Genomic DNA, 25,325 nt, shown 5'->3' with positions numbered 1-25,325 from the left:
TAACGGAGCTGTGATAGAACAGATTTGTCTCCCCATACAGCGGTCAGATCCAGTATCTCCCGTACGGTCCATGCTGGAGCTCTTTTTGGATTTGGGACTGCATCACCACCTGTGCTGATCAGAGCTCCACGCTGGGCAAACAGGAAATGAAATTCAAAAGTTAGTGGGGCTTTTCCTGTCTACCTGGCCACTGCATCTGAGTTCAGATTGCTGTCCAGAGCGGTCACAATGGTGCACTGTGGGATACCGCCCGGAGGCCAATACCATTGATTTGTGGCCACACTAACCCTAATCCGATATGGTAATACCGATTTCAGCGCTACTCCTCTCGTCGGGAAGGAGTACAGAAACCGGTTTAAAGGGCCTTTTATATCGATATAAAGGGCCTCGTTGTGTGGATGGGTGCAGGGTTAAATCGGTTTAACGCTGCTAAAATCGGTTTAAACGCGTAGCGTAGACCAGGCCAAAGTGTGATAAAGAGCTAGATAAGAGGTAGCTGATTACAGTCAGTGTGGAGATGACAGAAACGATACTAATTGGTCCCTTTCTAGAAGTAAAGTGGGATAGATAGCAGCTCTCTTGATAGAGGGGTTAAATTTGCCTTTTGTTAGTAAAGTGCACAAATGGACTGAATCTTACTAGAAGCAAGACTTTCTTTAGAGGATCAAATAGCAGTTATAGCCACGGATGCTTTCTCCCTCACCCTCCCACAACCTCAGGTAAGGAGACAGTGAAAATGCAAAACACAAAAAGGATCCTTACCTTTCGCACCTCTAGGTTTAATTACTGTAATATTCTCTACATAGCACGACACATGAAGATGTCTCAGAACTTTAGCTGGTGCAAAATGCAGCAACCCATTTAGTACTGTTTCTCTCCTGGAACATATTATACTATATAGTATTACGTATTATATTAACCTGTGCATAAGAATTTGCTTTCATTCCTGTCTACCTTAAAGACCATCTTTCTGCCATGTTCCTTCTGGATAGAAGAAGTCAGTTAATACATTTGAACTAACAACGCCAGATTTAAAACAGAGAATGCTGTCTCAGCAAACTTAAGGCAGTGGTACATAGGTCTGGGATTCACTTCCCCTGCCAAAGTTTATTAACCTTCAGGGCACAGTTCAAAGCCCATGCATTCAGGACTTTGTACTGGAAAAGATGGTGGGATGTAACTTTTGTAGGAGGAGAGTTTATATAAGCCTATAAGATTGGTTTCTTTAACTGGTTGTGAACTGGCCTGCTGAGAGAGAGCGAGAGAGAAAAGAACAGGAGTACTTGTGGCACGTTAGAGACTAACAAATTTATTTCAGCATGAGCTTTCGTGAGCTACAGCTCACTTCTTCAGATGCATAGAATGGAACGCACAGATAGGAGATATTTATACATACAGAGAACATGAAAAGATGGAAGTATGCACACCAACAGGAAAAGTCTAATCAATTGAGATGAGCTATCGTCAGTAGGGGAAAAAAAACTTTTGAAGTGATAATTGAGAGAGCAAGAAATCAGAGCTTTGTTAATGTGTATTTAAAGCACATTTTTATAAATCTCCAAAAACTAAAGTGGCTTTGATGCTTATTTTTGCTTCAGAAATGATCAGCTCTAGTATGTTCATCAGACTTCCCTCTGAGCATGCAAGATCAAGAATCCTGAATTCTTCTAGAACAATGCAATGAGGAAAACAGAATAGTGTTTAGACAGATATTTAATGAACATGGTTGCACTGCATCCCTGCTGTTTGTTTGTTATAATTCTCAATAAATAAAAAGTTTTAAAACCTAATTATTTTCACACCCAGTTCTCAGGTTATTCATGCTGATAGGTGCTTTGCCTGTTTCCTTCCTTTTCCCTCCTAATATCTTTTGAGCTTCCAAAACTGCTAGCTAAGCAAAATGAGTAAAAAAAAAAAAGTAACTGTCTCAAAAACAGTGTGTGAGAAAACTCATACAAAGATTAAGACATGTTTGCAATATTTCCCAGCATGCTCCATGTCTCTCAGATATAGAAGATACAAATTCAGCATGTTACATGCCTTAATTTCACCAAATCAAAAGCTGTGTTCACTTTCTGCATTGCACTTGGAATCTTCATTTTTACTGTTTGAGAACTCTAAATCTCTGGCCTTTGTCCCAATTGCCCACTATGGAGAAACACTAGCCGTGGTTATGTTCATTTTGCTGATTCATTACTCAAGTTGAAATAAATATATTAACAAAATCATGTCTGTTGCTATTTTTCTTAAATTGTATTATTTTGTGATCTATTCCAAGTCAAGGGTCCAATCATGCAGTCCTTTACTCAGGTGCACTTAAGAAATAACTGTAGGGATAAGCCTTATGTACAGCAGCCATTATCTCCCTTGACAGCTGCATTCCTCAGAAACCATGCAGTTGTCAACTAATTGTGAGGGTGAAACTCATGAGGACAGCATCCAAACTTCCTTGGCAACTGACCCAGCTTTACCAAGTTCACTTCCATAGGACAGCAGAGGTATTACAAATCCCACTGCTTTCAGAACCAAATGTCACTTCCAAATCACTTCAGCTTAACTTTTCCGCAATACGAACTAGGAAGGAGAAGGAAGAGAAATGAGTTTTTGAAGTTACACATCTGGTCCTCTGGAGGACATGAATTGCCTGGGCAGAGATGCCTGAAGGAGAGCAAAGAAGAGGCAGTGAGGTGATTTAAGAAAAGGGTGGCTCTTGCTCTACCCATTAAAAAAAGGGAGACACTCTGTGCTTCTTCCAGTGTTGCTCTGCCAGCATGTGGGGCTGACAAGGCCATGGACCCACCCTTACTCTGAAAATACATGACCTCTCTAGGACTACTAGCATAGCAGGTGGTGCTAGCTGCACCCACATTTTCCCTGTGCTTTCCAAACCTGTAGCCAAATGTTTATCTCCAGCAGTAGATGTACTTGGAGGATAGGGCTGCATAATTACTTCTAAATGCACATAGGCAAGGGTGTGACCCTAACAGTTCCATTAGGTAAAGAGTGCATTCAACACACTGTTGTCAGAATATTTAGCCAAACTGTGTCCTGCAAGATATCATAAAAACTGGTGGCATGCTGGTCATGAATATCATTGTGTGATGTATTATGTACAGGTTGTGTATAATGAGTTATGTATGTGTGCTGGAAATATGTTCTTAAAATATGTTTTTAAGGCAGTCGATAGACAAGCCAGCTTTAGACAAAAGAATGAGGATTTACCTGTCTGAGTCGAGCTTTGTAAGCCAGGTACAATGAAATTACATTTACATATCAGGTAAACAAAGCAATCAAGGTAACGAATAGTGCAGGAAACTGCTTGGTGAGCACTCCAGGGGGCTTGAACCCCCAGGTCTTTGTGGTTCTTGAGAAAAAGACAATGGACTTTGGGAAATATAAAGGGAACAAAAAGACAGTCTAAGGCCATATCTACACTGCATTTTCATCATTAAAACTTTTGTCACTCAGGTGTGTGAAAAAAATACACCCATGAATGACAAAAGTTTTAATGATGAAAAGTGCCAGTGTGGACAGCGCTTCACCGATTAAACTACTGCCCCTCATTGGGGGGTGGTTTTATTTTGTCACCAGGAGAGCTCTCTCCCAGCAACAAAAAGCAGCTACACTGCTCACCTTACAATGGTGCGGCTGCAGTGGCACAGTGTAGACATTTTGCCAAATTTGCCACCACTTAGGGGCGAAAGGGGAGATGCTGGTAGCTCGATATAAGTGAGAAACTGTATTAGGCAAAGTCATAGCTTGCAAGAATTAAGTTTTAGACACTAGGAAGCAGGCTATTCTTTTCTGTCACCATTTTTTATCTTAGTCTTGCTTGGTATCACTTAAATCTACGCTTTTATTAATAAACTTATTCTTGGTTTATTATAAAACCATCTGAGCACTGTTATAGTAAAGTAAAGTGCAGGACCTCAGCTAAACTAGCAGACTGGTGTGCACACTGCCTCTTCGGAGGCAGCAAACTTAATTTCTGCAACTGCCCAGTCAGAGGGACTGGACAAAGCAGAGACATGTTTCCAGGGAACTTGGGTTCACTGATTGTTACCTGCAAGGCAAGGTTTAGACAGAGTCTGGAGGAGTTTGCTAGTGAGATGAACAGACTGGGTGCAGCAGGGAGATGTCTCATAGTGTAAGCTCCAGCAAAGCTCTCTCTTGTTAAGGCAGAGAGGTAACACAGCAGTTCTGAGTGCCCAGAGCAGAGCTTCACAATGGGTTAAACATAGAATGTATCAGAGCCATGGATAAGAAAATGTCCACAGCTATGCCTGCATGCAAAATTAAAAAAAAAAAAAAAGTAATTAACAGATTACAGAATAAATTCAACCACCTACGCAAAGCCAAAAATCTGCCCTCATTTACACTCAACCAACCACACTAACTTCAATGGTACTGTAACCGAGGACCAGTCTTGGCTGACAGTCTGCAGACATCCGCCAAATCTTTTCACAGATGGCCTTTTTAGTTCCAAATGGCGGAATTCAGTCCTATGTTCAATGGTTTGTAGAAATTAGTGACAAAATACAAAAGAAAAACCTAAATTTTTATTCATAAGACATTTGTGGCTCATCTGCAGTCACACCACATTTTCTTTTTGTTATACTGTAGTAAAAGTTCATTTTCAATCACTATTTCACAGCATCGCCCCAGGCAGCATTAAAACCCTCATTAATCTCCCATTAGCACACTTCAATTAATATTTAATTGTTTTTAGCAATCACACTTATATTTGTAAATAAAAATTAATCTTGAACATAATATTAAGAAAGGCCAATTTCAAGTAATTCAATAGCTCAACAAAATTAATAATTTGAACCAAAATATTTACTTTGTGCAAAGATATTGAGAGGCCAAGTCATATCAAAATATGTATCACGGTGGGTTACTCATAATGTACCCAAACCTACTGGGCTCAGAACTGGCTTTCATAATGTCCATACACAACTATTGCAATTCTCTACATTTCAGAATGAAGTTCCATGCCCTGAGATAGTTCCAGAGAATGCAGAAAGCCAACTGCTGAGCAACAGAGGTCACCAGGAACACATCACCCCAATTTGTTACTCTCAGTATGAACTTCCTGTTAAATTCAGAGTCCAGTTCCAGGTCACCATTTCAACACCCCGGCATGGAACTGTTACTAGCTATTTGAGCGATTGTCTCTCTACATGACCACCATTTCCTTGTTATCTAAGTTCCACTGGAGCAGTAAATCAGCTGGCAAATAAGGGACGGCTGATGACCTCTGGAGTCAGAAACTTCACAGGAGATGGACCTCATTGCCAGATGCAGTGAGAATGAACAATAGCTTCCATGCTTTCACAGCTAAGCACAAAACCCACTTCTTATATCCTCACATTCATAGTTATATATATCTGGCCCAAACCAACTAAACAACAAAAAGCAAGCTCAACACCCAAGTCTTCTTGCTGGCAGGGAGAAAGCAAGGTGGAATTGTCATTTTTACTTAGTGAAATTGCTCAGGTGTTATGGTAATGGGACAATAGAAAAACCTAGGTAGATGGGGTAGATTTAACCAGGGCCAAAGGAAAACAAGTAAAAATTGAAAACTAAGACAGAGGCCTAAAGAAAAGACAAGAAAAGTAGCATAGGTTTTCAACAGTGGGGACATCAATCCTTAGACTATATGCGCATGTAGAACTAATATGACACACACACACAATGTGTAGTATACCATGGTGGCCTGCCCAAGAAAGAACTTCTAATGAGTGCAACCAAATTTCACAAAAAGTTCAGCCTGCATTCTGAGTGCTTACTTGACAACCTCTCAGGCCAGCATACATGCTTTGTCAGGTGTGAGAGGTTTCAGTTCCATGGACTTCCTACTGGAATAGTAATTGTGCTTACTTTTCCAAAAGGAAGTACCTATTTTCCAGAGTGTATGCTTCCTTTGGACCCACGACTGCACTGAGAAGTGCTGATGTAATATTTTTAGATGTCTGTAAGATGTTTAAGTTGATTAAAAACTAAAATATAAAATTAATATGGCACACATTAAAGGATTAAAAATTGGCTAATTGTAAAAACAGGGAATCACCATTGAGTGGGTCTATCTCCAGTGAGATTCCCTAGGGACAAGCTTTTGACACTACAATATTTTACATCTTTCTCAACGACCTGAAAGAAAACAAAATAATCACTGATAAAATCTGCAGATGACCATAAATTGGGGGAGCGGTAAATAATGAAGATGATAGATTACTGATTGAGAGCAATCAAGATTGCTTGGTAAACTGAGCACAAGCAAATAATATGTGTTTTAATATGACTAAGTGAAAACTGGGGCAGCTCTAGGGATTTTGCCGCCCCAAGCATGGCAGGCAGGCTGCCTCCGGGGGTTTGCCTGCGGAGGGTCCGCTAGTCCCGCAGCTTTGGCAGACCTCCCGCAGGCGTGCCTGTGGGAGGTCCTCTGAAGCCGCAAGACCAGCAGACCCTCCGCAGGCAAGCTGCCAAAGGCAGCCTGCCTGCTGCCCTCACAGCGCCGGTAGAGCTCCCCCTGCGGCTTGCTGCCTCAAGCATGCACTTGGCATACTGGGGCCTGGAGCCGCCCCTGAGTGAAAACACACATATCTGAAAACAAAAGATGTAGGTAATAATTACAGGGAGCCCTTATCCTGGGAAGCAGTGACTCTGAAAGAAAGCTTGGGGGTCTTGGTGGATCATCAGCTGAACATGAGCTTCCAATGTGATGCTGTAGTGAAAAGAACAAATGTCATCCTGGGATGCATAAACAGGGGAATCTTTAGTGGAAATAGAGAGTTTATTTTACCTCTATATTTGGCACTGGTGCAACAAGAAGGATAATGATAAATTGGAGAGGGTTCAGAGAAAAGCAGTGAGCATGATGAGATTAGAAAACATGCCTTACAGTGATAGGCTCAAGGAACTCGAGAAGATACATAGGGAATAAATATTTAATAATTAGCTCTTCAATCTATCGAAGAAAGGTATAAATCTATTCAATGGCTGAAAGTTGAAGTGAGACAAATTCAGACTGGAAATAACGCATACATTTTTAACGGTCAAAGTAATTAACCATGAGAACAATTTACCAAGGTCACAGTGGAGCCTCCATCATTGACAATATTTAAATAAAGTTTGGATGTTTTTCTAAAAGATCTGCTCTAGAATTATTTTGAGGAAATCTATGGCCTGTGATACACAGAAAATTAGACCAGATCATCATAATGGTCCCTTTGGACTTATGGGAATGGTACAAGTACACCTCTTTTCTCATATCATTCACTTTTGATGACCATAAGGACTCTGACTTTCATGAAATATATGGGGAGGAAAGGAACAAATTAGCCAAATGGACTATAAACAATAACTGTGTAAAATACTACAGACTATGGGCTATAAAGTAACTATTTGCAGCTTGAGGTCTTCAAACCAATTTTGAGGATTTCAATAACTCAGTCCTGGGTTAGGGGTTGTTATAAAAGTGGATGGGTAGGGTTCTGTGGCCTGCCTTGTGCAGGAGGTCAGACTAGATGATCATATTGGTCCCTTCTGACCTATGAGTCTATTTCTCTCTATATTTTCATAAATCTAGTTAAGTTACTAATAAACAGCTAACAATCTGGTCAAATTCTATTTTATTGATCAAACAAGGCATGCTAAAATATAAATAACGTTGAGTTTGATATTCATGTGGGTTTTATGACATTATAATGGACACAATTTCTGAAGAAAAATTATAACAAAAGGAAAGTCAGCAAGTTAAGGGCAAAGAATTAAGCACTCTTCCATGAAGCAAAATCTCATGCACAAAGAATTTAATCATAGATAAATAATTTAAAAAACAAAAACAAACAAACAAACACAAGGGGCTGAAGAACCCTCAATCCCAACTCACCAGGCTGCCTGCACTGCCATGCAATGTTGGACCATATTCAGCTCTACCCACAAACCCTACCCCTACCCAGCATGTTCCAATCCAAAGAGATGTCATGGAGTTCTGCTCTGTGGCACTCAGGGTGATGCAGACTCTCTTTGTATTTCCTCTTTACAGACTGCCACCTCCCACATACAACTGAAATGCTTCACTCCTGCAACTTTGACCATTCTGGGGGGTAGGTATGGCAGGGAATTTGTTCTTAATATATTAAAATTACATGGTATCAGATCATGCTTACTAAGGTCTTGATCTGCAAACAAATACACATGAGCAACTTTACACACATGAATAGTGTCATTGTACTTCATGGCATCACTCATGTGTCTAAAGGTATTTGTGTGTTTGCAGGATTGGGTCCAAATATTAATTATTATGCATCTCACTGGGACTCCTGAGTTCAGCCCCACATGGGGGAAGTACACAAGCAATCTTGAACAAACATTTTGTTGGTTGAAATTCTATCTGCTTCTCAATCAGTCAATGTTTAGAAAATCTCTGATTTTGGATTAGTCTCAACATAACTTTGATAAAAAATAATATTCAAGACACTGTAAAGTATTTGTTGTAAAAACGAAATGTGTAATAACAAATGATCTGTTTAGTATTGTCAAACTCGATAGATTATTATTTAATATTTATATTAAAGTAGTATCCAAAGGCCACCACCAGATTTGTGGTGTTAAGGGACAATCTCTCACCAAAGAAGGGGATCTCTGGAAATTAAAAATTCCAAATTTGGAACATTGGACTGAATCCAAATATGAAACAGAAATATTAAAATAATTCTTACTAAATGATATGACAATGATAGGAAATCTTTTTACAACAAATACTAATAAAACACCTCTTCTAAAAATATACCTTCTGCCAGTCAAATAAAGAAACTTCAATAATACTTTCAACTGTTGCTTCATTATATTGCTACATTCAGCATTGCTGAAACATTGCTTTTGTATACTATAATTTTATTTTGAAATTGTAACTGTCTGTATATATTATGCTTCCCCAAAACTAGGTTGCACAAAACAGTGGTAAAATTCACTTGCAAATGACTATGCCTCAATTTAAAATCTATTCTGGAACTGAAATTATATTCTAAAAAAATATCTTTTGGGGACGAAGAAAAGACAGTATCTAATAGAACACATAAGCTACATGATACTTAATAGCATTGCAGTATTTGAAACTATACAGTTACTATGGCATAGTTTTTGCCAAAAATTTTAATACCGATGATGATATTCAGTGTAAGTGTCCTTTCAGTCAAGTTCCATATCTGCTATAGACCATTATAACATGGCCTTTCCATGAACAATACATTATAGATAAGTAACTGTTTAAAAGTTTGTTTTCTGAAATATTTTTTACCATACAACATGTATGAAAAATTGACAATATGATTTGAGAGCTAGATGTTATATAAATAGATGTTATCCAAGCACAACAGGACTATACATCCCTAGACAGTGCAAACCTTTTCTAGCTATAATCTTTACTCTCTCTGAAGTTCTCTAATCACATTAATAATGTGCATATATATAGACAATTCTAGATAATATGAATTATAAGGTATATTTTTCTCAAAACACTATTTTTTTAACTTCACTCAGAAAGTTAAGGTTTGCCAGACTTTGGGATAATATAAATCCAGATGTGTATTATGGTTTAGATTGCAGGTTTATGTAATTTGGGTGTAATGTGACTGTTTACCATGTGCAGCGAATCAGAAGACAACTAAACAACCAGCTTAAATGCCCACTAGCATTAAAACTTGGGAAGGTTTATGATTCTTACCATTGCCTCCCTTTTTTTAGGGTTTTTACATAAATCTCCTCTTAAGGTAACCAGCCATCCTGATATTATCAGGACTATCCAAATATTAGGGGCTTTTTCTTATGTAGGATCCTATTCCCCCTCCCCCAACCTGATTTTTCGCACTTGCTATCTGGTCGTCCTACCTCCTCTAGAGCTATACACAATGATACCGCCATCCAAATCACCTGAACGCATTACAACAGCCAGTTCTCCAGAGGCAGTTACCAATACTTTTTGCCTGGTTGTCACACTGCATATTAAATACAATCACATCAAAAACAGTGTGCGAGCAGGGGTATGCAATATATTCATTGTCTACCTACCCAGCCACTCGGAAACGGATAGTATTGCCAGTGGTAGCAATGGAATGGATGTATCCATGCTCCCTCGCACACGTTGGAGCTACCTAGTTTGGATAACATTCTAATCCAGTGCGAGTGTGTATTTGCATGCTCACGTATCCACACTACAGAGAATTGCATAGGCCCAAACTACATTATTTACAGGGTCACTTGCTTCCCGAAAAGAAAGAGGAAAAGCTTAACAGCAATCTAAGTTTTCGCTCAATTACACACGCAAGAGGAGCCCCTCCCCACATCACTTGACGGGTAGGAGCCGAGCCCCGGGGGGAGCCCGAGGAAGCTGTGGCTTGTAGGGGGGTGTAAGCAGGGTAAAAGGGCTGTACCTCCAGATCTGCCCGAGCTGCAGGATGTGGATGAGAGACTGCAGGAGCCAGATGCAGAAGGCGCAGGAAGCGGACCTGCTCTTGCTGGCCCTGCCGCCGCTGGTGCTGCTGCTGTTGCTGCTGTTGGTGGCCGTGGTGGCGTTGCTTTTGCTGGCGTTGGACGCCTGCCTCTGCGGCGTGCAGGGGCGAGGGGCGTCCATGTCCCCGGCCGCCGAGCCGCTGCTCACCAGCAGTTTGCTCTCGGCGGCCGGGCAGTGACCGGCAGCAGAGGCGGCGCTGTCCTCGGTGCTGAAGTCGTGCACGAACCAGCGGAAGCTGAACACCTGCACGGAGAGGGAGCCAAGCAGCACGAAGAAGAGGGTCAGCCCGAACCACCAGCGCTGGCCCCGCAGGTAGTAATCGACCGCCAGCCAGATGTCGGTGCCCACGTCGGCGAAGTACACGGCCAAGGCGGCCAGGATCCACAGGCAGTCCCACAGCGAGTAGCGCCGCTGCTCCCGGCCCAGCCGCAGGCATAGCGACGACGAGCCCCCGCCCGAGCCCCGGGAGCCGCCACCGCCGCCTCTTCCCCCGCCGCCGCAGCAGCTGGAGCCTCCGCCCGAGTCGTCCCCGCCGCTGCCGCTGCAGCAGCCGCCCCCCGGTGCCTCGTCGTCGCCGCCGCCCGGCCCCGCGCCCGAGGGCAGCCCCGGCGCCAGCGCCTGCACCGAGCCCGAGTGGTCCGAGTTCTGCAGCGGCGTGAACGCCACCTCGCCGCCCTTCTTCATCTTCAGCCGCCCGTCCGACTTCGCGGCCATGATGCCTCCGCCCCGCCGCCGGGGAGAGCGCGTCTTTATCCCGCGCCTCCCCCTGCTCCTCCCCCGCCGCCGCCGCTCCGCTCCCCTGCCCGGCTACTGGCGCGGGCCGCCGGCTCCTCCCGGGGACGCCGCGCCTGGAGCGCCGCCTGCCTGTGGGGAGCCACGCTCAGCCCCCGCGCCCCGCCACCCGCGCGCTCCGCCCGAGCCGGCAGCAGCCGCGGGACCGCTCCCCGGCCCGGCGCATCCCTCCGCCCTCCGCCGCCGCCACCCAGCTGACTGACGCCGGGAAAGAGGATGACCTCATCCCTTCCTCCTCGCTGCCGCCGCCGCCCCCAGCACCAGCCGCGGCGCGCGGGCGGGAGGAGGCGGGGCACCCAGCGCTGCGGGAGGCGGGGAGTGAAGGGGGGGCGCGGGAGGGGGAAGCGACCTGCCTGTCCGTGGGTGCGGGGACAGGGAGCGGCCAGGAACTGCGCTGGGGAGGGGCTGCTCAGGGGCCACGGGGTGGCTGGGGGAGGTCACGGGGGAAGGGAGGGGTTGAGATGGAGACGGGATTAGGGCAGAGGAGTGGGGGGTCGCTGGGGGAGGGCAGAGGCTGGGACGGAGGCGGGGGGTTCAGGCACGGAGTGCGTGGGGGATCATTGGGGCGAGCAGAGGTTGGGATGGAGGCGGGGGTTAGGGCATGGGATGGATGGGGTCACTGGGGAAGGTAAGGGATGGGATGGAGGCGGGGGTGGATGAGAGATCACTGGGGAAGGCAGAAGTTGGGATGGAGGCGGGGGTTAAGGCACGGGATGGATGGGGGTCACTGGGGAAGGTAGGGGATGGGAGGGAGGCGGGGGTTAGGGCATGGGATGGATGGGGTCACTGGGGAAGGTAAGGGATGGGATGGAGGCGGGGGTGGATGAGAGATCACTGGGGAAGGCAGAAGTTGGGATGGAGGCGGGGGTTAGGGCACGGGATGGATGGGGTTCACTGGGGAAGGTAGGGGATGGGAGGGAGGCGGAGGTGGATGGGGATCTCTTAGGTAGCAGGACTTGGGATGGAGGCAGGGGTTTCAGGCACAGAGTGGATGTGGGGTCACTGGGGAAGGTAGGGGATGGGATGGAGGCAGGGATGGATGGGGGATCTCTGTTGTAGCAGGGGTTGGGATGGAGGCGGGGGCAAAAGGGGGGTCACTGGGGAGGGCAGGGTTGGGATGGAGGCGGGTGTGGATGGGGGATCACTGGGGAAGGCAGAGGTTGGGATGGAGGCGGGGGTTAGGGCACGGGATGGATGGGGGTCACTGGGGAAGGTAGGGGATGGGATGGAGGCGGGGGTGGATGAGGATCTCTGGGGTAGCAGGGGTTGGGATGGGGGAGTGGATGGGGAATCACTGGGGAAGGCAGAAATTGGGATGGAGGCGGGGGTTCAGGCACGGGTGGATGGGGGTGAGGGGAGCGGCACTGCAGAGAGGAAGGGCGGCGGAGTGTGTTTGTGTGGGGGGGTCTCTCAGAGAGCCCAAAGGCGCTGCAGCGCAGGGTGAGAGGTGACGTTGTGGGATCAGCCGCGGGGGGGGGGAGCTGTGGGAGCAGGAGCTGCTGGGGGAAAGGAGGGGGCGCAGGGGGCGTAGCTGCCGGGAGGGGGCGCACTGCGCTCGGGAAGCGGCAGCAGGAGAGAGACGGGCGGGTGAGGGGAGCGGTGTGTGTGCAGCTACCTGTCCCCTTGCTGCTGCCGCCACCGCGCTGAGCTGGGAGAGCCCGGCCAGGCTGCCCCGTTAGGTGCCGCTCTGTCACTTCGGCCCTTAGCGAGTGTGGCTGGGGATGGGGAAGGGGTGGCGGCCGAGGGTCCCCCCGCAGCGGGTGAGAGGTCTCGTGGGGAGCTGCGCCGGAATCAGGTGGGTGGGGCTGGTGCAGCAGGAACGCCTAGGACACGGGAGAGCCAGGGGCTGGAAGCAGTGCCATAAACAAGCAAACAGTGGCCTCCCCAAGACATTGCCCAGCCAGGCATGACCGAGTGTTCGTTAAGCTACAGGCTAACACCCCCGCCAGCGCTCAGAGCAGAAACCTGCGGCCGATCCCGGGTAACTGGTTTGAAATCCCTGGTGGCAAAGCACAAAGAAATAATACCTCCCGCAGGAAATGTTTTACCTCCGTTAACTTTGGCAAGCGGTGCGTTCTTAACTCACACCGTGCTTCACAGGTTGGCAGAGGCGCTCAGGGGAAGGTGCGGAGACACCGCTCTGTCCCGCCACCCAGGCAGAGACATCACGGGATTAATGTAATGCACGAGGCCAATGCCTGAGGTAGTTCTCCTCCCCCACTTCCGAGCCGAGTTTCAGCTGCTAAAATGAGGCTGGTTCCAGACTTGCGTAAACTATTAATTTTACCCATGTGCCTTTCTCCTAGAGTAGCACAGATGGCCACATGGCTGTACTTTTCATTTTACAACCAAAGCACTCCCGGCTAGGCTAGGGGATAGTACAAGCATGGGTTGAAATGGAAATCACTCCCTTGCCTATTCATTCAGCCCCAGAGCTCGCACTTTTTAGCAATCTAAAGCCTGGTGCCGGCTCTCCACAATGCTTTTCCGCTCCAGCAATCTCTCTCCCTTGGCACTCTAGCCAATTCAGCACTTCCCTTGCCAGTAAGCGCTGCTCACCTCCGAGAGAGGCCTTGCTGACTTGGCCATGCGACTGAGTTACAGCCCGACTCCTAAAACGCTGGGCTGTTCATTATGCTGTTGTTCTCAGTGCAACAGCATCATATTGCTTTAATTGCTTCGCACGCAAAGGTGGCAGCAGTTGCTTGGTTAAGTTACATCTGATTAATTGTATTTCGCTAAAAACAACAGTTCAGCCACATAATGATCTGATAAACAGTTAAACAGGGCTCAGTTAAACAAGCAAGACCTGGAGATAACTATGGCATAAGAGCTCTGAACTCTGCATGGGGAAGGGGGAGTTGGGAAAGAAAGGACAATCCTGTTCTGTTACACTTGTAACTCGTCTGACATCAATAGGATTGTATAAGTTAAGGCCGACATTTGGCATTCCTGGTTTATTTAACAGTCATTTTTTGTGTGATATATTATAACTATATTTTCACTTTCTAAATAAAGCAGCCAAAAAATTAATCGTATTGATAGAAAAATCCTAATAGAAACGTTAATGAAAACATGATGGGGGAATTCCAGTGATAAAATCTGCTGCTTAACACAGCCCCTTCCAATCCAGCAATGAAGTGGAACCGTTTATACTGACAAATAAAAATACACATTAGCTATGCCTTCAAACTCGTAATTGAAGGATGAGTATAAGAAGAGTGTTTTGTTCTACAGACAACCCTTAAGCATAAAATCTCTGAAAACAGGCAATGTCTATGAAAAGACTGTTACGGGCTATGTAACTGAGCACTTAAAAGTCAATGAATGATAAGGTTATGATTGTCAGATTTAATATCAACCTTGCCCCCCTTGTGCATATGCATTACAATACAGTCTTTAATGACAAGATCACATAATGTTTCTCAAATAATGTACACTTGCTCTGCAAGGCCCTGATTTTAATTTAAAAATATATTTTTTATTTTTATTTTTAATTTCTAGTCACTCTTGACGCCTACACTGATTTCATTCTCATAATTGTTCAGCATATGGTTATTCCTTAGAATTATGATACCTAGTTTAATAATTTACTTATGGGGCACCTATGTGGTGTCCTATGTATCCACTAGATTCCTATGTCAGCCGATAATGCAATTAACTGTGTAGCCAGTTAAGCTACCATATATGTCAGCAGATTGTCACTGTTACTCTATTATACTTGCACTATAATAAAATCAGTTTAGTGTGGACTTTTAATGTGATTTTAATTGACTGTGTTTGGCATATACAGAGTAGTACACAGTACTACAAGATGCTACAAAGGTATCTATGAGATTACATTGTGAAATATTATTTGAAACAGAGCATGCAATCAACAACCTGTTTAAGGGCCCAGCTGGTGCTCCTGGTCCAGGCAGGTGTGTATAGCAGCATTCACGCATTTCATAACCCTTGAGATTGAGAGATCTTTCTGCATGGCTTGTGGTCCACCAGAGAGGAAATGGCTGGAGTTGTGGAGGGGATGCATAATATCCCCATTAGGCCTTGCAGTGGATATTGTAAAATGAGGACCGTATTAATGAATCTGCCTATCCTCTCCTGGGTCCCCAGAAGCCACTGGATCTAGGCAACTGAGAGACATGGAAGGTGGAGTGAGGTGGCTGCTGGGATTCAGAGCCATTGCTAGTTTACAGAGCTAGGGATCATTTGGTATCCTCCATCAGGTTTGAAGGCAACTGTTCCATGGGGAGAACCTTCCCAATGGGGCCTTGAAGGACAATGTCTGAATAAAGGTTGCAGAGTCAGGGCATGTAAAGAGATCATCTATTTAGATTATCAAGTTTAAAATATTGTAATTAGGAATAACTTGTTTCCCTCTCACCTCAGTTTAGAGCTCTTATGTGGTTTATGAATCCTGCCAAAGAGAGCCAAAATTAGTCCAAAATCTGTTTTGACTTGTTCATTTAAGTAACCAGTTCTTTTCTAACAGGTTTCATTTTCTAGTTATTGCATCAGCACCCAGGTGAATATTTTCTAATTTGCATTTCTGTATACATTGAATGGCTGCCTGGACCTTCCATACAATGTTGTGTGTTTCATGGAATTTTGCAAAACAGCCGTTTCTTATAATTTTATTACCAATAGTTTTCTGTATTTACATCATAAAGGTCCAACTTTTCTCCCCAGGGCTTCAAAAGGAGCTTGGACTTGGACTCTAAGTGGCTGATCTTAGAAGCTCACTGAAGTCAACAGACTCCAATTGATCACAGTACACTTAGTGTTGGAAGTCAGGAGGAGACTTTTTTCCTTTGACAGGATCAATTTCCATTTCATTCACTGTTCTAGCCGTGGAACTGTGCAACTGGAAGAGATCTCTCTCTGTTTTATTTCCTCCCCCACCCCAGTTAGGCTACTGCTCTGGTTCTGCAGTATACTTCTCCACTTTCAGCTGTTGGCACTGTGCACCTTTCATTTACAGTAAGCCCCTTTTGAGGTGTAAATGGGACCTTCTAGTGGGAGTGAGCATAAATCTACATCTACTTTAAGGCCCCTTTACACTGCCAGAGCAATTTCTCTCTTTTCTTCTTCTCGACTAGATACATAATGGAAAGCATCCCAAGCAATATGTAAGTGCTAGAGAAGCATTTATCAAAGTATTCTTCACTGTTATACTGGTGAACCTTAAATGGAGTTACACCAGTATAACAAGAGAATTTGTATATGCACAGTATATAAACTGGTGTGCATTCAACAAGATCACGTCTGAATCCTATTCTATTCATTACAAAGTATAATTCAAAGATATTTACTGTGATTGCAGCCATCACACCTGCTTCATAAACCATGCAAAGCTGACTTTTTCTTCTTTGCAAAAAACTAATTCTTCCAGGGCTGTATTTTCATGGGTGCAATATCTTTTTCTTTGTTATAGGTCTCAGCAACTCCATCTGCTTCTTTTTCTTTCCCAAATCATACTTCTATTTTAAGAAAAAATGTTTTATTCCTGTATTGGTTCTCTGTGTTCCTGAACAGGGGGCCTTGACCAACTCAGCTCCAAAAGTCAAGGAAATGCTCTGCTCAGTTCCAATCTGCAAAAGAATGTATCTTCTTCCTTTTCCTTTATGGTATTTTCTAGCTTTTTCAGATTCTCACACATAAGCTCTCCTGCAATATTATTTAGCTATATCAAATAGGTCTATCTATTCTGATGCATTTGATTCCCGGTTTTGCTTCCAGTTCCCTCTTTGCCTTTAGGTTAGCTTTGTACAGAGTAAGATTAGTCAATTTCTGCATGCAGGGATCAATACTTTTACCAAAGCTGTTTCCCTTTGTTTGGCAATACTTTTGACAATCATGACCTCTTGCTTCAGGGTGATATTCCTTTCTATCTTTTCTTCTAACCTATAAGGAAGAAGCTTTTTCCAGATCAGATACATTTGTTGGGTGATTTTAGTTGTAACTCAACTAACATTCAGCTCTTGATACTTATTATAACTGGGAGGATCAGACAGTCCATTTCTTGTTGCCTGATTCTCCACTGCATTGCTCTGGTTTTCTGCTAGTGTAATTCTAGTGCATAAAACTGCTGTAACACTATGGAGAATCAAGCCTTCTGTCCTCTTGTGTCATTGACTTTCTGTCTTATCTTAGAGCTTCAATAGCTATTACATAGTTAAAATAGTAAGTAGGATTCTATTTTGAATCTATTTTGACTAATAGTCCTCTACCAACTGCATTTCTTTTAAAAAAGTTTTAATGTTAGAAGCATTTAAAATGATCATGTTACAAAATGTTCACTAGTTTGGGGCCTTTTGATTTTTTTTAAATTAAACTACAAATTTAACACATCTATAGATGATAAAGTCAGCAGAATCGGCTATGTGTTTAATTTTGTATTTACACAATAAAGTATTTATTTACAGTTTTCCCTTAACCTTTTTCATGTATTCCAGTTCATTTGACAACAAGTACATTTTATGACTTCCACATTTTCCTGTATATGGGGAAATAATTTTATTATGATGAATCCAATATAAAGTAATTCAGTCAATACATGTAAGCTTCCAGGGCATGAGCAGTCTACCTAGCAGGTGGAGCAGGATCTTGCCTGGTGAACGTGGTGGCAGTTCCAACTGACAAGCAAAGATCAGAGATTTGCAAGGGAGAAGCCAGAGTCAGGGTTAAGTGGCTAAGCCAAAGGTCAGAACTGGAGCCAAGCCCTAAAGCACTTTAATTGACTGTGTTTGGCATATACAGAGTAGTACACAGTACTACAAGATGCTACAAAGGTATCTATGAGATTACATTGTGAAATATTACAATGTGGGGAAGGAGCGAGGACTCAGCGCACAGGCTTCCCCCTCCCTCCTCTGCCTCCTGCCCAGCTCGTTCCTGGCATTCCTGGCGTTTGGGAGGCTGGGGATGGAAGGGGAGCCTGCCTGTGGAGTCCTCACTCCTCCCCTCTCCTGAACACTGTAAGCCAGCTGATTGCCGAGGACAGGAGGCAGGGGGAAGAGGGAGAAGGCGCTGATCCATGGGGTCTGCCAGAGGGTAGTGGAGCTGATAGGGGGACTGCCAGCTGTGGACAAAGCAGGCAGCCAAATGATGTTATAGCAAAGCATTGCACAACTTTAAATGGAGCATGTTTTGTAACTGAGTAGGGATGTAAGATTGAAACAATGTTAAGCAAGAGGAAGTTAAATGGGGAGTTACTCTACTGAGTTCTTCAGAAACCACCTATTCATATTTTAAGCATCTAAATATATTTAATTATAGGCACTGAAGAACTAAATTCATATTTTTGTGATCGCAGTAAAGGCTGTAATGTGAAATATGATTTCTCATTCCTACTTATGTGAGCACATTGACAGGAAAGTTACTTAGAAAGAGGAAGCCACTTCTAAAGTTTGTGAAAGAAGTTTAATTCAAAGTTTAGTATACATTCTTTAGACAGATATCAGCAACCTCGACTCCATGTTGATTTATCTTTTACATTGAAATATATAACTGGAGATAGCAGAAGAGACAGGCATGTGAGGGGACATTACAGGGACTAGGTACATTTGCAGCCAAAATTGTACCATGTTACAAATCTTTTCACTGCCCTCCCCACTCCAAAAGCAGCAAGCAAACATTAGGTCAAATAGGAAGGAAAATAGGAAAAAGGGGGAATGATTTTGACTTTCTATTTTCATTTTGTTTCACTCATTTTATCTACTTGGTAAAATAAGTTGTTGTTTTTCATTTTGGTGAAGCGGTTCCAGCGGTGCAGTGCTGGGAGCTACTGTATAGCTGTGACAGCATTAAATGGCCCAACAAGACAATCAGAGCCTGGCTTTGGACAATCAGTTTCCAAAGTCATATTCCTTCAAGTCCTTACGCCCCCTATCAAGAAAAGCCTTAGATATTCCTGGACCTGAAAAGGGCTACAAAAGTGGCTGTAAGTTATATCAGTGCACAACGAATGGATACAGTATAGTAATTCATATTTACACTGTGAAACTTAGTTAAGGAGGAAAAGTGGAGGTAAGGAGCAGAGTTAAAGCTGGCTGTTATCATAATCTTAACTGAGAATTTCCAGACTTCCTGATTCTTAGCTTTTATGGGGCACAATGTTCTAATTTTCTGGTGCATGTTTGTTTCATTTTTAATCTTCAATATATAGTTCCTGAATTTTTAAAAAATACATTATCCTCGCACTGTTTAAAATGAATAGCTCTCTACTGATATGTACAACCTTCAGTCTACCGTAACCAAGTTCTTTGTCTTGGAATTCCTCAGCACTAGACACCATTCCCTCTGAAGCATTCAGGTCACAGGCAGAGGAAGGGACTTTCCCACCATTGCACTTAATGCCAGTCACAGCACTATGATAGAAAGATTCTTTGGTCTTTCAGAATCCTGCATTATTAGAGGCAGAATGCTACTCTTCTTCTCCATATAAGTGATGCTAGATGTTCAGGCACTAGGAGCAACATTTTTTAAAGTTTCTAACTGATTAAGGCCCAGATTTTTAGTCATTGCTCCACTTAGCATTGCAATGCCTAACTGACTTAGGAGCCTATATTGCATTTTCAAAAGAGAGTTAGGTACCTAGGAGTCTAAATCCCATCAACTGACACTGGGGTTAGGCTCCTAAATGCATAAATTCTTTCTGAGAATGAGATTTATGCTCCTCAATCAGTTAGGCATTGCAATGCTGACTGCAACAACACCTAAATACCTTTAGAAACCTGGGCCTTAGGCACTTCGGAGCCTAAGACTTGGCCTACACCTAAAATTTAGGTTGACCTGGCTACATTGCTCTGGGGTGTGAAAAATTCACATCTCTTAGAGAGATAGTTAAGCTGATCTAGGTCCCGGTATAGACACTGCTAAAGGAACAGAAGAATTCCTCAGTCAATCTAGCTATCGCCTCTTGAAGAGTAGATTTATTACACTGATGGAAAACCTCCTTCTGTTATTGTAGTAAGTATCTACAGCAGCATAGCTGTAGTGCTACAGTTGTGCCACTGTAGCACTTGTGAAAACATAACTGTAGTCTCATGGAAAGTCAATGGATCATTGAAAGAAAAGATCATTAAAAGTCAATGAGACTTAGGCTAAGTGCCTCAATCATTTTTAAAAATGAGACTTAGGCTCCTAAGTCACTTAATCCAGTGGCTCTCAACCATTCCAGAGCACTGTACCCTTTGAGGAGTTTGATTTGTCTTGCATACCCTCAAGTTACACTGCACTTAAAAAGTACTTGCTTACAAAATCAGACATAAAAGTACAAGTGTCACAGCACACTATTACTGAAAAATGGCTTACACTCTCATTTCCCCCATATAATTATAAATCAATTTGAATATAAATATTGTATTTACATTTCAGTGTATAGTATATAGAGCAGTGTAAACAAGTCATTGTTTGAAATTTTAGTTTGTACCAACTTCACTAGTGCTTTTTATGTAGCCTGTTGTAAAACTAGGCAAATATCTAGATGAGTAGGTGTACCCCTTGAAAAACCTCAGAATACCCTGTGATACAGTAAGGCCAAGGAGCAATGAAAGAATGGGAGAGGGGAGACATATAAACCCTAGACTTATTAAGGCATGGTTTCCAGTAGACTAGGGAAGGTTACTATAGGTTAACTGGAGCACCTGTAGTCAACTAAGGCCCTGTCAGGAACCTAATAAAAAACCCTGCTTCAAGCAGAAGGGGGAGGGGGAGAGCTGAGAATTGAATTGAAAGACAGGAGGAAGGGAGACCCTCTCCCCCAGTGTCAAGGACTGAGCATAACCCTACCCAAGGGGGAAGAGGGTAAGAAACCCGCAGAAGTTGAGAGGGGCTGGGGCTCATACCCCTTCCCTACTTCCCTCCTCTACCACCTTCCTGGGCCATTAGTGGGGCCCTCAGTGCCCCAAGAGCAAGAACAAGGGGTGGCATCCTAGACCCCTGCCAAGAAAAGCATGGGACCCATCATACCAACATCAGCCATTCTGCCACAATCCCCAGGGGTATGTGTGGCCCTGTTGAGAACCACTGACTTAATCTATGGGAGTTAGGCACTTAAACAACTTTGAGGGGCTGGCATTTTTGAAATTTTTACTCCAGGGCATTACAAAACTCCAAATTGAACATATGGAATTATAACTTTCTATTGACCTGTCACTTTAAAGTAGGATGTTGAAAGGGATTTAAAACGAAACAAATTGACCCACTATGAATGACCATACTGAGCCTGATTCACTTCCAGGCACTGTGGCATACTCCAAAGTGCAGAGCTTGGAGCAAGTCAGCAAAGCCCACTATGTGGGTGAGGCCAAGTCAGATGTTAATTGTACTAACTAAGCACATCTTCCAGGCAGCCTCTACTACTAAGACTCTGGGGATATTTAAAGCAGTCTTGTTAAGGTAGAAGGTACCTTGCCATGCCCTTGTATTGAAGCACCTCCCTCTTGTGCTGCTGCCCTTGCCATCACAGGGGTATAGTTTGCATTCCCCTGTACGCAACGGAGCGAATCTAATCACTTATTTGTACACTGTCCAGGTAGAGCAAATCATTTTCCAGTAAGGAAGCCAGCGGCTGAAAGAAGGTATTCACCGGTAGCAATGGAAAACAGATTAGGACGGCATTATTTACACTTGATAAATCAGCAATGGCATCAAAGCGAGTAGTATTACAAACTATTAATGAAAGACATAACAATGAAACAAATCACATAGTAGATCACAACAAAGTGATTCAGTGTAATGAATACTGATACTAAGTAGCTGAACTGTGCACTCTGGGGATACAGTTTTAAATCTGTTCCAGCGTGCATACTAGCAACGCAAGCACAAAAAGGATTTTTGAGGAGATAAATTGACCGTGTTTTCTCACTAAATCAGATCACATCCTACAGTAGATCTTCTGCATGATGATCTAACAAGGTACATAAAAACAGAATTCAGCTTGCAGTACTCATGAGGTGTTTTCGTTTGTTTGTTTTAATCAAAATAGCCACTGAAGTTTCATTTCCCATGAACCTATCAGCCAAAATACCTTATTTGAAAGAATGACATGAGAAAATAAACACAGGACTTTTTAAAAATGAAAACATGCAAATACTTCACCAGAAAAATAAATTTAATACCTACATTTATGACAAATTCATATGATCACTGAAAGCATACGGTCTACTGGTGCTCTGAAGGAGAGATAGGCCCATGCTATAAAATTCAGATATAAAAACAGATTTTAAACCCTGCAATGGATATGTCCACACTGCACCTGGGATCATGATTCCTAGCCCAGCTAGACAGACATGCACTAGCTCTGCTGGAGCTAGCATGCTAAAAATAGCAGCGTAGGTGAGGGTAGAATGGACAGCCGCCTGAGCATAAATTCACCCGCATACTCGGGTGGCTAGCCTGAGATACTGCTTGTGCTACCATGGACAACACTTCTATTTTTAGTGTGCTAGTGCAACACCGACAGACTCCGGTCATCAGCAGGCGGGATCACGCTAGGGACCTCTGGAGCTTAGTGCATGAGCTGAAAGTCAACTGGCTCTTAGCTACGGCTGTAGAGCAGACGTTAATCTCTTTCTCTCTCTCTCTTTAAGTGGTCTCAGTGTCACCAGATGGGACAGACCACCACACCCAGAAGGTGTGTGGGTTACACTAGCTCAAGCAGAGTTAGAATGTCTGTCTACACATGCCGGGAAGTGTAGACATACCCAAAGTTTAGGAGTGTTTAGACCCAGGATTTGGGGTTGACCTTCAAAAAGGAAGTGGCACCTTGCAACATTCACATCTAGAACTGGGTTTGTATTTTGATCAAGGAGTGTTCAATTCATGATTTTGTTTTAGGCCCATTTCTTCTATGAACACTAGAAGCACCAACACTGGTAAAGTCAAAATAAACAGAGTGAGTTCATAAATAACAACATTTTCAGCCATAAATGCATTATTTATTATTATTACTATTATTTTGAGCTTGTTGCAATTCAGAACTTGGGAAAGAGAAGGTGTTAAGATTTTTCTTTGACATTAGTTAAAAACCAGAAAGAAGATGTAATGACTATTACTACCGTAATGACAGCTGATGGAAATTCTCTTGTAGGTTTCTCCGTAGGTAGAGCCCTGGTATCTAAAGGTTGCTGTATCAGTATTCTTCAAAAGATTATGCATCAAATGTCAATGGAAGGCCTGCACACACAGGGGGAACTAAATAATGGGTGTGAATTGTTCAGTGAAGATAGAGCCAAGAGGACAATTTTTTCCATGGGTTAGTTTTGTGGAGGTGCAGTAATGGGACACAAAATGCATGGTGGTATAAAAGAGGTGTATGTTTTGTTTAAAAAGTGATCCTGAGAAAATACAAATTCTAATAAATATTGATCCTGAAACAGATTTTACGCAAGTATTAACTATGATGAACACACTTACACAAATCACCAAACATAAATTGTTTTCCTAAATGCTACTACATATACCCCATCCTGTGAATGCACATATCAAATTCAGAAAACCATGGTATAGCTCTAAATTTCGGCTTTATTTACAGTTCAATTGTGCAAAACTGTTAAGAATTCCTAGTAGGATTGCAATGTGTTGTTCACATTAGACCTGTTTACTCTCCACTGATGTTTTTAATTTATTGTTTTGACAGTTCTCCATAATAATTACAGTACCTTCATCATTATAAAATACAAATAAATCAAATCAGCATGAATCTGAAGAAGCAGCATATTCACTACGAATCCTAGAAAACAATTATGCATAAAGCTGCACTACAGTGCGTCCATCATTTTCATCCTCAGCAAGCCACCTTGAAGGAAAAATATAAAAACCCATAATTGGTACATTAGGTACAGTATATCTGAAATCCAACAAATAGACAAGGAATAAGGCCCTGCTTCTGCTCTTTCTGATTTCAATGAGAAATTTGCCACTGACTTTAACAGGAGCAGAAGTGAGCTAAAAGAAAAAGGCACTATATAGATAAGTTACAAATAGATGATTTCACGGAGTGGCACAAATATTGGTCATTTTAGATTAAGAATTTTTTTAACAGATTATTGTATATGATATCATATTCCTAGGGTTAAGAATACTACTATTTTAATCTGGTGCCTCTTTATTGGCCCATAGACACCCCTGCCCCAATTTCCACATTAGCCCAGTTCTTCTCCAATAAAAGCCAGTGGAAGCTTTGCCACTGACTTCAGTGGAAACAGGACTGGATCCAAAGTTAAAATGTATAGAGGAAATACTAATGCTAATACATACTACTTTATAGGTAACAATTTTTGTCTTCAAAAAGCTTTAAAAATAACTTAGACTTTCAACCCTTCTGTGAAGTATGTTGGATGGGCTAGATTCTCTTGGGTTATCTGGTCCCTTTGTTGCTCTGGTATAGTGAAGGGGTTGGAATTCCCTGGGGGCAAAAAGGGGTGTTCCCAGCTGTTGTAGAGCCAATTAATCACCAGTTACTCCTGCAGCTGTGTCAGGGAGTAGAGTGGGGTTTGGCCAGTGTGCTATTAAGCTCCTTCTAATATTGGCTGGTGTAATGGCCCCTGTGAGTCATAGACCTGATTCTGCTGTAAAATGTTGAGGCCAAGGCTAACCTCAGAATCAGGACACTACAATCATCCCAGTAGATGACAGACACAGGTCAGAAGCTGGTCCTATACCTATATAGGGAAAGAGAGAGTAAGGCCAACATTTCTACAAGTCTCCACTAATTTTGGATGCTCAACTTGAGACACCTAGGACTTTTTCACAAATACTGTGAACTCACAACTCCAGCCGAAGTCAATGGGAGTTACAGGTGCTCAACACTAGAGGTCTGAAGTTAAATATCCAAAAGACCAAGACATCTAAAATCACAGGATATTTTGAATTTTTTGGCCGTAGTGACTTATCCAAGTTCACAGAAGTATACAGAGTCAGGATCTGAATCAGATTTTCTTGGTTCCCAAACCTGTTTTTGGACCACTAGACTATGACCCTCTCTCTAAAAGCAGGACACTTGTGCAATTTT

General features: G+C 43.2%; 2 protein-coding genes across 10 annotated transcripts in view; both read right to left on the bottom strand.

Annotated features, from left to right (window-relative positions):
• XKR4 (XK related 4) overlaps positions 1–11,230 on the bottom strand; it is a 393,035-nt gene extending 381,805 nt beyond the window's left edge. For all 3 annotated transcript variants that reach the window (XR_003999125.1, XR_003999126.1, XM_030553103.1), the window contains exon 1: positions 10,437–11,230. Coding sequence is in view for 1 of the 3 variants with exons in the window: in XM_030553103.1 (XP_030408963.1) it covers positions 10,437–11,230 (794 nt within the window). In the remaining 2 variants the exon portion in view is untranslated. The remainder of the gene's footprint in view (positions 1–10,436) is intronic.
• A 9,502-nt stretch (positions 11,231–20,732) lies between these two features.
• LOC115646790 (lipoxygenase homology domain-containing protein 1) overlaps positions 20,733–25,325 on the bottom strand; it is a 313,208-nt gene continuing 308,615 nt past the window's right edge. For all 7 annotated transcript variants that reach the window (XM_030553098.1, XM_030553099.1, XM_030553095.1 and 4 more), the window contains one exon: positions 20,733–24,110. In XM_030553098.1, the coding sequence (XP_030408958.1) occupies positions 24,056–24,110 (55 nt within the window). In that variant the 3' untranslated portion in view covers positions 20,733–24,055. The remainder of the gene's footprint in view (positions 24,111–25,325) is intronic.

This window comes from Gopherus evgoodei, chromosome 2 (assembly GCF_007399415.2).
Source record: "Gopherus evgoodei ecotype Sinaloan lineage chromosome 2, rGopEvg1_v1.p, whole genome shotgun sequence".
NCBI classification, from domain to species: Eukaryota; Metazoa; Chordata; order Testudines; family Testudinidae; genus Gopherus; species Gopherus evgoodei.
The sequence above is the reverse complement of the archived record's forward strand: the minus strand, read 5'-3'. Positions and strand labels throughout refer to the sequence as shown.